This window comes from Ammospiza nelsoni, chromosome 1 (assembly GCF_027579445.1).
Source record: "Ammospiza nelsoni isolate bAmmNel1 chromosome 1, bAmmNel1.pri, whole genome shotgun sequence".
NCBI lineage: Eukaryota > Metazoa > Chordata > Aves > Passeriformes > Passerellidae > Ammospiza > Ammospiza nelsoni.
Window position 1 is genome coordinate 140,834,422 of NC_080633.1, and position 12,505 is coordinate 140,846,926.

General features: G+C 44.5%; 1 protein-coding gene across 1 annotated transcript; it reads left to right on the top strand.

Moving 5' to 3' along the window:
- The first annotated feature begins 503 nt into the window (after nucleotides 1–503).
- KCNV1 (potassium voltage-gated channel modifier subfamily V member 1) lies at nucleotides 504–12,185 on the top strand. The gene is made up of 3 exons (XM_059481011.1): nucleotides 504–1,007; nucleotides 2,665–3,191; nucleotides 11,365–12,185. Exons 1-3 carry the CDS (start codon nucleotides 526–528, stop codon nucleotides 11,874–11,876), a joined length of 1,521 nt encoding a protein of 506 aa, XP_059336994.1. The 5' UTR covers nucleotides 504–525; the 3' UTR covers nucleotides 11,877–12,185.
- Nucleotides 12,186–12,505: the final 320 nt, after the last annotated feature.

Below are 12,505 nucleotides of genomic sequence, written 5' to 3' on the forward strand. Positions count from 1 at the left end.
GGGGCGGCAGCCCTGCCCAGGCGCTCTGTTGGCGGCGGCTGCCCCGGCGCGGGGCTCGCTCCGGCCGCAGCAGCCCCGGCCCAAGTGCGAGCGCGGGGCGGGAGGGGACGGGCCGGCCAGCGGCCCCAGGGCTACTGTCGGGGCGCTGCCCGGAGTGGCCGCGGAAGGCGGCGTTCCGTGCCGTGCCCTGCCGGCGGGTTTCCCCTGCCCCGACCCAGCGGCTGGCGATGAGCGCTGAAGCGGAGGGGCCGTCGCGGGCGGACGGTGCCGGCGCGGACAGCACGAGGTGACGCCGCCTCAGGTACCGCGGCTCCTCCGGCATCCTCGCGAGTGCGGGCGGCGCTGGGCTGAGCAGCACCGCCTGACCTCCGCCCAGCTCCAGGCACCGCCCGAGGCGGCGGGGACGGCGCCGTGTCCCTGGGACGGTGGCCAGAGGCAACATTCCAGCCTGGCGGGGCAGCCTTCTCTGCAGCCGTGTTGTGGTTTTGATCCTGGAGAGTGTGGGCTGCTGCTGGCAGCTACAGGATGAAGTCGCCTCCCTGCTGCATGTCTCTTTCTTCCCAAGCATCCTTGGAGGAACCGGGGAGTAGCACATCCCTGGGTTCACTGGAGTCCAGTGTTTTCTCTAGTGAGGAAGAGCAGGGGCCCCTGCTCCAGAAGGTCATTCCCTCTCTGGACTGCTTTACTATCAATGTAGGAGGCAGCCGCTTTGTGATGTCCCAGCAAACTTTGTCTTGCTACCCTGACACCCGTCTTGGCAAACTGGCAGTAGTGGTCTCTGCTGCCCGGGACGTGGCTTCTGGCCTCCTTGAGCTTTGTGATGATGCCAACCTTGTGGAGAATGAGTATTTCTTTGACCGGAGCTCACAGGCGTTTCACTACATCCTGAATTACTACCAGACAGGGAGGCTGCATGTGATGGAGCAGCTGTGTGCGCTCTCTTTCCTGCAAGAGATCCAGTACTGGGGTTTGGATGAGCTCAGCATTGATTCCTGCTGCAGAGACCGGTGAGTTGTGGGAAGATGAGGCTTCCTCATCTTGTGGATTGTGGGCTAGATGAGTTCCGCATCGACTTGCATTCAGATGAGAGATCCAGCAGTGGGGATAGGTGAGGTAGCAGGAAAAGTTGTGTGAGTTGAGCCCCGAGTGCAGTGGATGGGTGTCAGAAACGGGAGATGTGTTGGGTGAGGTCACAGTTACCCCTTGCTGTGGGAAAGGTTGCTGGTGAGGTCAAGATAGTGAGACAGGAACAGGAACAGGGTCTGGGATGTCCTGTAGTGGCTTCAAACTGGCCCTGAAAGCTCAAAATGTTGAAAAGGACAATGCCAGAGATGAAGAGGGTTGTGAAAGGAGAGATGCCCCTTCAATCATTCAGTTTAAGGTTATCATAGAGCGATTGGATGTGGAGTCAGACACAGTGCTGGGAGGGTTTGGATCCTGCCCACCTGCACTTGAATTTTGAAGGATTTCCAAATCCAAGCTGGAGAGGCAGAAGGGGGGCTGGTCACCTGCCAGGCTGAGTGTGGGTGGCATGGCTCCAGGAGGAGCCTTGAAAGGAAGCCATCGCACGTGGATGTAGCGGCTTACAGGGAGGGGGCAGCAGCAGCGGGAACATGGCTCGCTGGAGACAAATTATGCCAGGCAGTTTGGGAACGAGGTGGGCTTTGACTGAACCACCCCCAGGATGTTTCTGTTAATTCTATTTGCAGTTAATTTCCCACCATATTCAATGTTACTGGTTTGGGTTTTTTAGTATTGAAGAAATGAATTTTCTAAAGAAGGTAACTGTTATTTAGCTATAGCAGTTATGTCAAAATTATTAGAAAGTAATACCATCCCAAAAAGATATTAGAGGTATCCTACCCTAGTATGGTTTAGTTCTTCAGCTGAGAAGATTGGAGCCTAGTTTTCAAACCTTTCTTCCTTTTCTGGTAGGTGTAACTGAATGCTCCTGCTACTTTAGTGATACACAGAGCTACAGACCTTTTTGACATATGCAGGACTAACTGTACTGAAGACAAAATTGTACAGCACCTTTGTCTAAGGCTTGAACTTGGCAGCAGTCAAAAGTAAAGATATGAAAGAAAAATATATTTTTTTAGTGTATTTTGAGTGTCTATGATTGACAAAATTCCACTTTAAACATACTCTTACTCTGACAAAACACTATATATTTACAGTCTGTAAGTTTTACTCTGTACAAATGTTTGTCCACTTTGTGTGAGAGCCCATATATCTAAAGATACCTTGTCATCTTAGTGTGTATTGATCAGAAGTTCACCCGTGAACTGTGTGGCTTTAATTATGCCTTCAGTTTTACTATTGAAAAGTATACAGTGTAATAAAAATAAAAATGGCATACAATTAAACAAATTGAGAACTGTTTAAAAACAGAGGATCTGGTTGTGCCAGGATTGCTTCTAAGAACTCATGTCAGTCGTGCTGCAGATCCTACTGTGGTCAACATGATCCATGTAAATAAATCGCTCTCAGTAAAATTATTCTGCATATAGAATGTGTCACTGATGTGAAATGGGGTAATAGAAGTATATCATTCAGCAGAAACATGCTGCAGGAGCTCAACAATAAAAGCCATATGCTTGATATTAAGGTTTTCTGAGCTCACATAAAGTAAACTTTAATGTGTATTCTGTTCCTGGGCAGGTACTTCAGGAGGAAGGAGCTGAGTGAAGCCTTAGACATCAAGAAAGATGCAGAAGAACTGGATGCCCAAGATGAAGAAGAGGACTTTTCTGGTAGCCTCTGTCCCAATGTCAGACAGAAACTTTGGGAACTTTTGGAAAAGCCTGGCTCCTCTGCAGCAGCCAGGACGTTTGGCACCTTGTCCATGGTTTTTGTTGTTGTGTCAATTGCCAACATGGCCTTGATTTCAGTAGAGCTCAGCTGGCTGGCCCCAGCCCTGCTGGATGCCCTAGAGTACCTGTGCATTGCGTGGTTCACAGCGGAGTTTGTCCTGAGGCTCCTGTGTGCCCGAGATCGGTGCCGCTTCCTGAGGAGTGTGGCAAACATCATAGACCTCCTTGCTATTCTGCCTTTCTACATCACCCTGCTGGTAGAGAGCCTGTGTGGTGGTGAGAGCTCCCAGGAGCTGGAGAACGTGGGGCGCATTGTCCAAGTGCTGAGACTTCTCAGAGCCCTGCGGATGCTGAAGCTGGGAAGACATTCAACAGGTATATTTGGCCATGGCTGTGATACTTCTCAATTTCACTGCCTGCAATAGTTGTCCTGGGCACAGTCCTCCATTTTGTGTGTGCTTTGCATTACACAATCTGTTAGCAGTAATGGCTCTTGAAGATCTTACTTCTGAACATTGTAATTGATAAGGGCCTTCTCCAAAAATTTTTAGTTCTTCATAAAGCCTTGCATATTGTTTGCATTGAACATTTACATAAACAGACCTCAATGTTGCATGCTGTAAATCATCCACCAGTCATTTATAGTGTGATAAATTTTAAAACATAGATATCTGTTGGTTTTATTAGGGAAGAAGCAGAGATCATCAGCCCAGACTTTTTACTTTTTGTATGTTTCAAAGTCCACTAATGACAGCTGTCGCAATTTTGTTTGTTTAAAATCATATGTAAAGAATGACATCATGATTTTGTCCATGTCATAGGTCCTGAAAACAACCACAGTGGAGAATGTGTCAAGAAAACTGTTTAAAACCTTTGGAGGTGGTGTGTTGAGGGGCTCTCTGGCCCCATGGAACCCACTGGTATTCCAGTGGTATGAGGAGCCCATCAGGGGCTGCTTAGGCAGGGGGAGCTGGGTGCAGGGCAGAGCAGCAGTGCCAGGTTCAGCCAGCGTTCACCAGCTGGTCTGGGGCCCTTAGTGCCCTGGCACTCCTGACAGGTGATTGAACAGCAAGCAGGGGTGGGTGTAAGGGGAAATGCATTTCTGTGAACCATCTTGTTTGCTCTCTCTGGTGAAAGGAAGGCATAAAAGTTAACACAGTGGGGATTTATCAGAGAAAACTGGAAATCATTGGAAAGTGTTGAATTTCCTCTTGCATTTCCCCTGATTTTATTACTTCTTTGTGGCATGTGCATGCCTGGCTGTATGAAAGAATAAAAACTGTCTTGGCATTTTCAAAATGATTTGGTTATGTACCCACCTAAATCAGTGGAGAATATGGTGCTGAATTTTACAGGAGAAATGTTCAGCCAACACTAGCAGCTTTGAAAAAGTAAATCCTAATAGTAAATCATGATCTCTGTCCTGCAATATTAGCTATTCTGAAGACAGTGATGATCATTCTTGAAAAGCACCCAATGTGCCTTTTCAGAATTTCCAGCCATGAAGCAGGAATGGTTGGATGCCTGTCCATATTTTTGGAGAGCCCTCTCTGTAAACTGGCCCAAATTTTGCAGGAGTTACAGTGTGCTCACAGCAGCAGAGTGTGTCTTATTTTTGTTACCACTTAAAGGTAGCAAACCTGCCTGCCAGTGGCAGGGAGTAGCTTTGATACTACTCATAATCATAAGCATAGTCATAGTGGTTTGGGAAACATCTTAATCTTACTCTCTGCACTAGATTATGCCTATACTGATGCATAACAGTCCCTTAGAAAGCAGCTGAGAGAAAGTTTGTAATGATTCAGTCTGGCAATTTTGCTTTATTACAAGTTTTGCAGGGTTTGGTAGAGGTTTTTTGCAATGCTTTTACCCACTTTTGATGGTGGTTGTAATGTGAATGCCATCCTCTCTGAGTTTTGAAAATAAGAATATTTTATCTCTTCAGGGCACTTTTGTGCTAACTAACAAAATGGTCATACAAAAGTATGTTAATTCAAGTTAAGTTTCCAGTTTATTGCAATTTACTCATACAGAGTGAATGTGTTCATCCTGTCACTCAGTTCTGTGGCTCTATCAGCTTGAAATCAGATGTTTCAGATATTTGTATAACTGCTAACTTCAGGTAGGCATACTTTCAAGGATGGTCTAAACACTTAGGTTTATATATTCTTAAATTAATTATTCCATATTTACCAGAGTTTACATCACAATATTGAGTGATATTGAATTTAATAGTACCATGTCAGGTAAAAGTGAATTAATTACATAAAAATATAGTATTGTGATCTGGAGGTGTGCTGTCTCCTTTTTACTGGAATCAAAATGCCAGTTTCAAGGTACAAGAAGCAACACATGTATCAATTTAAGCCACTTGGAGCAGTGTTACCACCATTGTGTTGCTTCTTTGGTAGGTCAGTTGCTGCCTGCTTAGTTCCAGAGTGCTAAAGCCAATCTGTATTATTTAAATGTAGAAACTCACTGTTTTGATCTCCTGTCCAAAGAAGTGTGTTAATGTGCTTCTAAATACATCCTTTACCAGAGCTCCTAATACAAGATGAGCCCCATATTTATCATGCATAGAGACCATTCTCCTTGCACATCCCTAGGCAGTACTGATAAACCTCCGTGTTCAGGGCAGCTCTCGAAGCTCTTCTTGCTCTCTTGCCTTGGATCTGACAGGTGCCTTCCAGTGAGGCTTCTCTCCAACTTCCTACACTCTCAGACCTGACAAAGCTTCAGGCACTGCTCAGTTGTTTCATGTGGCAAGATGAATACAAGAGCAGAAGATTTGTGTCTGAAGCCAGCAGCTTCTCTTTCACCAAGAAGGGGTGTTCACAGCCACAAGGAGAACATCTCTGTGGTACTTTGTGGAGCCATAGCAAAGCTGGGATCACAACAGCAGCCTGGCCCTGCTGTCAGGGGCAGGAATGAGTGAGGCGAAAAAACATCAGTTCTTTTCTTCTCTTTCAAGAAATAGCAACTTAACCCTTTCTGTGGGACAAGAACAAGAATGAAAATAAGAAATGAAAAAAGTAATTTCTGCCCCTTTGGAAGCTGAAGCCAGCTCACTTGAGGGATGTGATCTTAAAAACACTCAGGCTAGACTGGTGTGAGTGTGCAGCTACTTATGCTAAGTACTGTACTTCATCAAGGAACCACTGAGAAATCAGTAGTACCTCTGTCCATAAAATATGTAGCTAGAGGGCAAGACTACTTCTCCAACATATCAAAATTATGTATTTTAGTAACTTCAAGAAGAGAACTGAAGCTGCATTTGTCATGTTCTCAGATGCTCCTCAGCTGTTGCCTTGCCCCAGGACCATGTTTCCAGGGACCTTGCTGGTCTCCTCTGGTAAGCACATACAGAGGGACTTCTTGAGGAGAAGTAGGGTATGAGCATCTTACTTGCAAAGGCAATGAGCATGTCTTTGATAGAAGACCATAGCATATTTAAGGCTGTTGTGCCTCTAGAGTCATGTAAAGTTGAAACTTCAACACTTTTTGTGTTAAAACGTTACAGTTGTTTAAGCGCTGTGTAAACTGAAGCTTCTGATTATCAGCTTGTATTGCCAAGTCACTTTGGACAAAAAAGAGATAGAACTTGACCTGCATGGCAGAAATGCTTCCTCTTCCTCTCAGCAGAGCTGAGGCTGCTTGCCAGCCTCACACCAACTCTGTTAAAGCACCTTAGCACCTTCCAAGCATGAGTAACCAAGCTGTCACAGCTCCTGGCAAGGAGTTCTCATGAGAAGCTGTAAGACTTGCTGAGGTGTCTGTGCTGGAACAGCCCTAGTTTGGCCATGTGCCAGGACTCAGAGACATTTTTAAAAGGTACAAAGTAATACAGTAGTATACTTTATCCATGTCATTACACCAACTGATTCCCTTTAGAATGAGTCGTGGAGTCCAGTAACTTCTCTGATTCATGGATTTGCCTAGTAATGTTTCCTGACTTCATCTAAAGACATGAAAAATTATATCTTAATTTTAGATGAGTATACTAGAACTAAAAATAATAAAAATAAAATATCAGACCCTGAACAGTTAGAATAACTAACCATAGAAAAAATTAGAACGTCATCATTGTGATACAAAGATTTAACAGTTACTCTTCTGCCTTGTTCAATAGGAAGTTTCACAGGTCAAGGGCTCATAGGGTTCCTTGGAAATGAGAATTTGATCTGAGTCTCTGCAATTATCTCACAGAGCTTTTGCTCTGCTGATATTAGTGTTCCCAAAATATGAAAGCAGTCATATTTACAGAGAAAAGATTGCACTGATATATCTTATTCCCTTTGTGTTAAAGATTTTAGACCATTGTAATAAACATTCTACAGATCATAGTTATAGTAATATAAGATCTCAGTATGGGTAAGTTCTTTACTGGAGTTTGTAGCAGACAGCATTGGAAGAAAACTCCAACATTGCCTCCAAACTCTACTGTGTAATTCCAGTGTTTGCTGTACATAAAACTTCTAAAATCCATTAAACCTGCAGGGGAAAAGAAAGCCAAAAGCAAGAAATGTTAACATCTTGTAGTTTGAGACTGTCAGACAATCAAATTGCCTATAACAATAACGAGCACATGAAGTCTGCAAGCAGAGGCAGAGCCTCAGTAAGCTGTTTTGCAAACACCATTTTAGTGAGAAATATACCTATGAAGGGTAATTCATAAGCATTATGTTTTTCTCATTTATTAGAGAAAGCATCTCATATTTTTTAAACAACAGCATTAAAAACTAATCCAAAGTAATTCAAAAGATAATTTCAGTCTCCGATGTGTCTCAGCTGAATTGGTACCCTGTTACCTTACTTCTTTCTTTGTGTGTGCAATATTTATCCATTGCACTATTTTTGGATTTACTTTCCTGCTCGCTTTTGTGGGGCAGTCTAGCCTTGAAGCAGTGGCTCTAACAGGAATATAGGGGGTTATGGAGAGTGGTCACAAGCTCATGGGCAAAAGGACTGATGCAGAACATCGTCAATTAACAGGATTCATGCTTGCATTAAGATATGCTTTGCTGCTTGCTTTTCTACCTTGAGTTTGGCACAAGTGCAGCTGTTACTGGAAAACCTTTTCGTTTTGATGTCTACAGTGCAAGGTAGCTTGGGCAGAAGGAAGAAGAGTCAAAGAGAGTCTGTGACAATTACAAAAGGATTGAAAACAGTCCTCAAAGAAAAAGTTATTGAGTGAACTGAACTGGGATCTCAGTACTCACACAGCAACACAAATTTGGTAACTAAGGGATCCTAGATCCAAGAGAAAAATATGACATTGGCTGGAAAACAGAGGCTTGGCGCATTTAGTCTCCAAATATAAAGCAGGTGTTTTTAGTGTGTTTTTAAGTAGTTTAGACTGGTGCTAGATCTTCTCTTATAGCCAATTCATAAATCAAGATAGTTTAGTTTGTCTAAATCATATGTGTGCATAGTTCAGATGATAAGTAATAAGAATTCTTATGGTCTGTATTAAGAAAATACAAATGATGTCAGGTGTTCAGTCTCTAACACTGTGATCTATTTCTGTAAATCACTTTTGCTCAGCTTCTGCTTAGAGCAGCACCTCTTTTTAGCCTACCAGGGTCAGTACCTCATCAGACCAGCGGAGAGATGTGGTGGTCAGAGGCCATTATGAGCATGGTGACCATGAAATAAGAGTGTTTTCAATTCATGGTGAAGTGAGGAAAGAGGTCAACAAAACCTCTCACATGGATTTCCAGCAGGCAGGACTTGGCCTGTTCAGGACACTGGTTCAGAGAGTCCCTTGGGAAACAGGCCTTAAAAGAAAGGGCTCCAGAATGGCTGGACATACTTTTAGAAAGAAGACTTAAAGGCTCAGGAGCAGGCAGTACCAATGTGCCTTAGGGCAAGCCAAGGAGGAAGAAGAGCAGCCTGGATGAACAGGGAGTTTCTGCCAGAATTCAGAGAAGATAAGAGAGTTGATAACTTTTGGAAGAAGGAAAGGAACTTGGGAAGAGTACAGGGATTTCATTAGGTCACGTAGAGAGAAAATCAGAAAAGCAAAAGCTCAGCTAGAACTCTGTAAAATTTTCTGCGTTGCTGTTCTGGTGGCCTGGAAAGGCCCAGGGATGGCCTTGGAGAGCCGACGCTTCAAAGGACGAGGAGAGACTTCTGATCTTGTCTCGGTCTTGGTGTTTATTAATTGTTTATCTAAAAGATTTTCTTTCAGCCCGACAGAGGTCTGCACAGCAAGTCAGCCATGGGCACACTGCCGAAGCCCCCGGGCGGTCACTTATCTTTATACCCTAAGTTACGTGTACAATATTTATCATTTTACTCCAATACCTTCTACCCTTATTAACCGGTGCACTTTTAGTAATGACCAATCCCAAAGTGCCACCACCACCACAGAAGATGGAGGCCAAGAAGAAGAAGAAGAAGGACAGGACACGCCCCAATTCCTCCATCTTACTTCTTTAGACCCCCCTGTACCAAAATCCTAAACCCTGTGTTTTACACTTTAACTAACTTATCCCTTCACCATTCACCCAGTGGGATCCTCCCAGTCCTCATACAGGTGTCGTCTCCTGTGTAGGATCAAAATCCTGCCACCAGACACTTCTGGCAACATTCCAGGATTCCCGAGCCCCCCAAGGGTGGTCTCGGCCTCTCTGCACCTCCATCCTGAGGTGCTGAGATCCCACAGAACTCAATCCAGCCACCAATGTGAAAGGTAGTAAAAAGTGGGTTTGTAAATACATTACCAACAAAAGGAGGGCCAAGGAAAATCTCTGTCCTTTATTGGTTGTGGAAGGGGGATAATATTATCACCAAGGATGAGGAGAAGGCTGGGGTACTTAACATCTTCCTTGCCTCATTGTTTAACAGAGAGAGTGGATATCCTCATGGCAGCCAGGCCCTGAGCTGGTAGACAGGGATGGGAAGCAGAATAGATCCCTGCAATCCAAGAGGATGTAGTTAGTCCCCTGCTGTGCCACTTAGACACTCACAGGTCTATGGGGCCACATGGGATTCATCCTAGGGTGATGAGGGAGCTGGCAGGATGGCTTGTCACCATGCTGGCCATCATTTATGCCTTCATTAACCAGGGAGGTCCTAGGTAGCTGGAAGCTAGCAAATGTAATGCCCACCAACAAGAAGGGTCAGAAGGAGAATCCAGGGAACTACAGCCCTCATCTTGGTGCTGGGGAAGATTATGGAGCAGACGATCTTGAGTGTGATCACATGGCATGTACAGGACAACCAGGGGATCAGGCCCAGCTCTGGGCTTAGGAAAGGACAATCGAGCCAAGGCTTGATCATCCTGATCTTTTATGACTACATCGCCTGCCTAGTGGATGAGGGAAAGGTTATGAATGTTGTCTACCTGGATGGCAATAAAATCTTTGACACTGTCTCCCACAGCATTGTACTGGAGAAACTGGAGGCCCATGGCTGAACAGATGCACTCTTTGCTGGGGTAAAAACTGGCTGGAGGACTTGCCCCAGGGAGTGTTAGTGTATGATGCCACATCCAGTTGGTGGCCAGTGACTAGTGGAGTCCCCAAGGCTCAGTATTGAGACCAGTCCTGTGTAATATCTTTTTTGATGATCTGAATGAGGGCATTGGATCAGTTTGTGGATGACACTAAGTTGGGTGGAGGAGTTGATCTGCTGGAGGATATAGGAGGGTTCTGCAAAAAGATCTGGACAGGCTGGATAGATGGGCTGAGACCAACAGTATGATGTTCATTAAAGCCAAGTGCTGGGTTCTGCACTTGCATCACAACAGGCCCTGTTGCAGTGCAACAGGCTGAGGGAAGAGTGTCTGAAAAGGTTCTGGGTGTGATGAGCCAGCTGTGCCCAAGTGTCCACAAGGGCCCAGGCATCATGGCCTGGGTAGTGTGGCCAGATGGACTAGGGAACTATTTATCACCCAGTACAGAGCACTGGGAAGCCTCAAATCCTGTATCCAGTTCTGGACCCCTCACTACAAGAAAGACATGGAGGTGCTGGAGCACGTCCAGAGAAGGGCAATGAAACTGGTGAGGATCAAGAGAGTAAATCATATGAGGAGTGGCTGAGGGAACTGGGGTTGTTCAGCCTGGAGAAAAGGAGGCTCAGGGGGAACCTTATTGCTCTCTACCTCCTACCTGAAAGGAAGGTGTAGCCAGGTGGGGTCAGCCTCTCCTCCCAAGCATCAAGCAATAAGAAAAGAGAAAACAGCCTCAGGCTGTACTGTGGAGGTTCAGGTTGGACATCAAGAAGAATTTCTTCATGGAAAGGTTGGTTAAGCTTTGAAATGGGCTGCCCAGGGAGGCGATAGAGTCACAGTCCTGGAAATGTTGAAACAACTGGATGTGTCACTTCGTGCTATGGTTTAGTCAACAAGGTGGTCTTGAGTTAAAGGTTGGATTCGATGTCCTTGGAGGTCTTCTCTGATCTTACTGAATGTGTGATTGTCAAGACATGGTCACCCGCATTCAAAGAAAATATAAAGCAGTCAGCCTTTAAGTAAGAAATTTTTTGCAAAGATATAATGACAGCTACATGAATCAACCCACTGACAGCATTTCTTATCTTTCAGGCTTGCGGTCCCTTGGGATGACTATTGCTCAGTGCTATGAGGAGGTTGGCCTTCTGCTTCTTTTCCTCTCTGTAGGAATCTCTATATTTTCCACTGTGGAGTACTTTGTTGAACAAGGTGTGCCAGGCACAACTTTCACAAGTGTACCTGGTGCTTGGTGGTGGGCAACAACTTCCATGACAACGGTTGGTTATGGTGACATTAGACCAGACACTACCATTGGTAAGGTAGTAGCCTTTATGTGTATACTATCAGGAATACTGGTTTTGGCTTTGCCAATAGCTATAATAAATGACCGTTTTTCTGCCTGTTATTTTACTCTGAAGATAAAAGAAGCTGCTCTTCGGCAGCGTGAAGCTTTAAAGAAACTCATGAAGAACTCATCCAGCGATTCAAATATCAACGTGAATTTGCGAGACATATACGCACGCAGCGTCATGGACATGTTGCGGTTAAAAAGCAGAGAGAGAGCAAGTACAAGGAGCAGTGGTGCAGATGAATTTTGGTTTTGACTTTGGGTGTGATGATTTTTGCTTTTGGCTTTCAAGTTATTTAACCTTGTGTAGCACATAGACTACTTCAGAAATTTAGTATTAAATATCTCTTTTTTTATTATTTGCCACACAGTGTATTTACTTTTCCAGGTGGAGTTTTACTTACTTGGACAGACTGAAATATCTGTTGTATACAAAAGGCAGAATTCATAACATGGAATCTCTCAAGGGACTCTAAAACCTGCTTTCAGGACTGGATCGTGGTAGGTGAGATAGGAAATAACGGATCCGTAAAAGTAAAACAATGATGCAAGCATTTGTCTAATGTAAATCCCTACTAATGTATCATAATAAAGTCTTGGTGAAAATTGCTACAGTGTTTTGAATTTTAAACATCTAGTTTTTGTATTTGCACTTGAATAACAAAAGTCAAAGTCATTAAGGAAAACTGAAAAGGCAAGTCTAAGGAAGTGAAATATTGATTAAATTTAGGATGACATACCTATAACTAGCTTAATCTTGATCCCCTTTCTTATCTCCATCTTCAGTCATTCTGGGGTAGCATGAGGGTTGGGGGAAGGGAGGAGGGGGTGGGTTTGGAATTTCCTCATTTGCAGAGAAGCAAAGGGCTACCAGATACATAATGG

Bases quoted from the DNA above. Each gene is read 5' to 3' on its own strand.
- KCNV1 (XM_059481011.1), top strand. From the start codon at position 526: ATGAAGTCGCCTCCCTGCTGCATGTCTCTTTCTTCCCAAGCATCCTTG. The intron at 1,008-2,664 runs GTGAGTTGTGGG...GTTCCTGGGCAG, and splicing joins GATTCCTGCTGCAGAGACCG to GTACTTCAGGAGGAAGGAGC. The intron at 3,192-11,364 runs GTATATTTGGCC...CTTATCTTTCAG, and splicing joins GCTGGGAAGACATTCAACAG to GCTTGCGGTCCCTTGGGATG.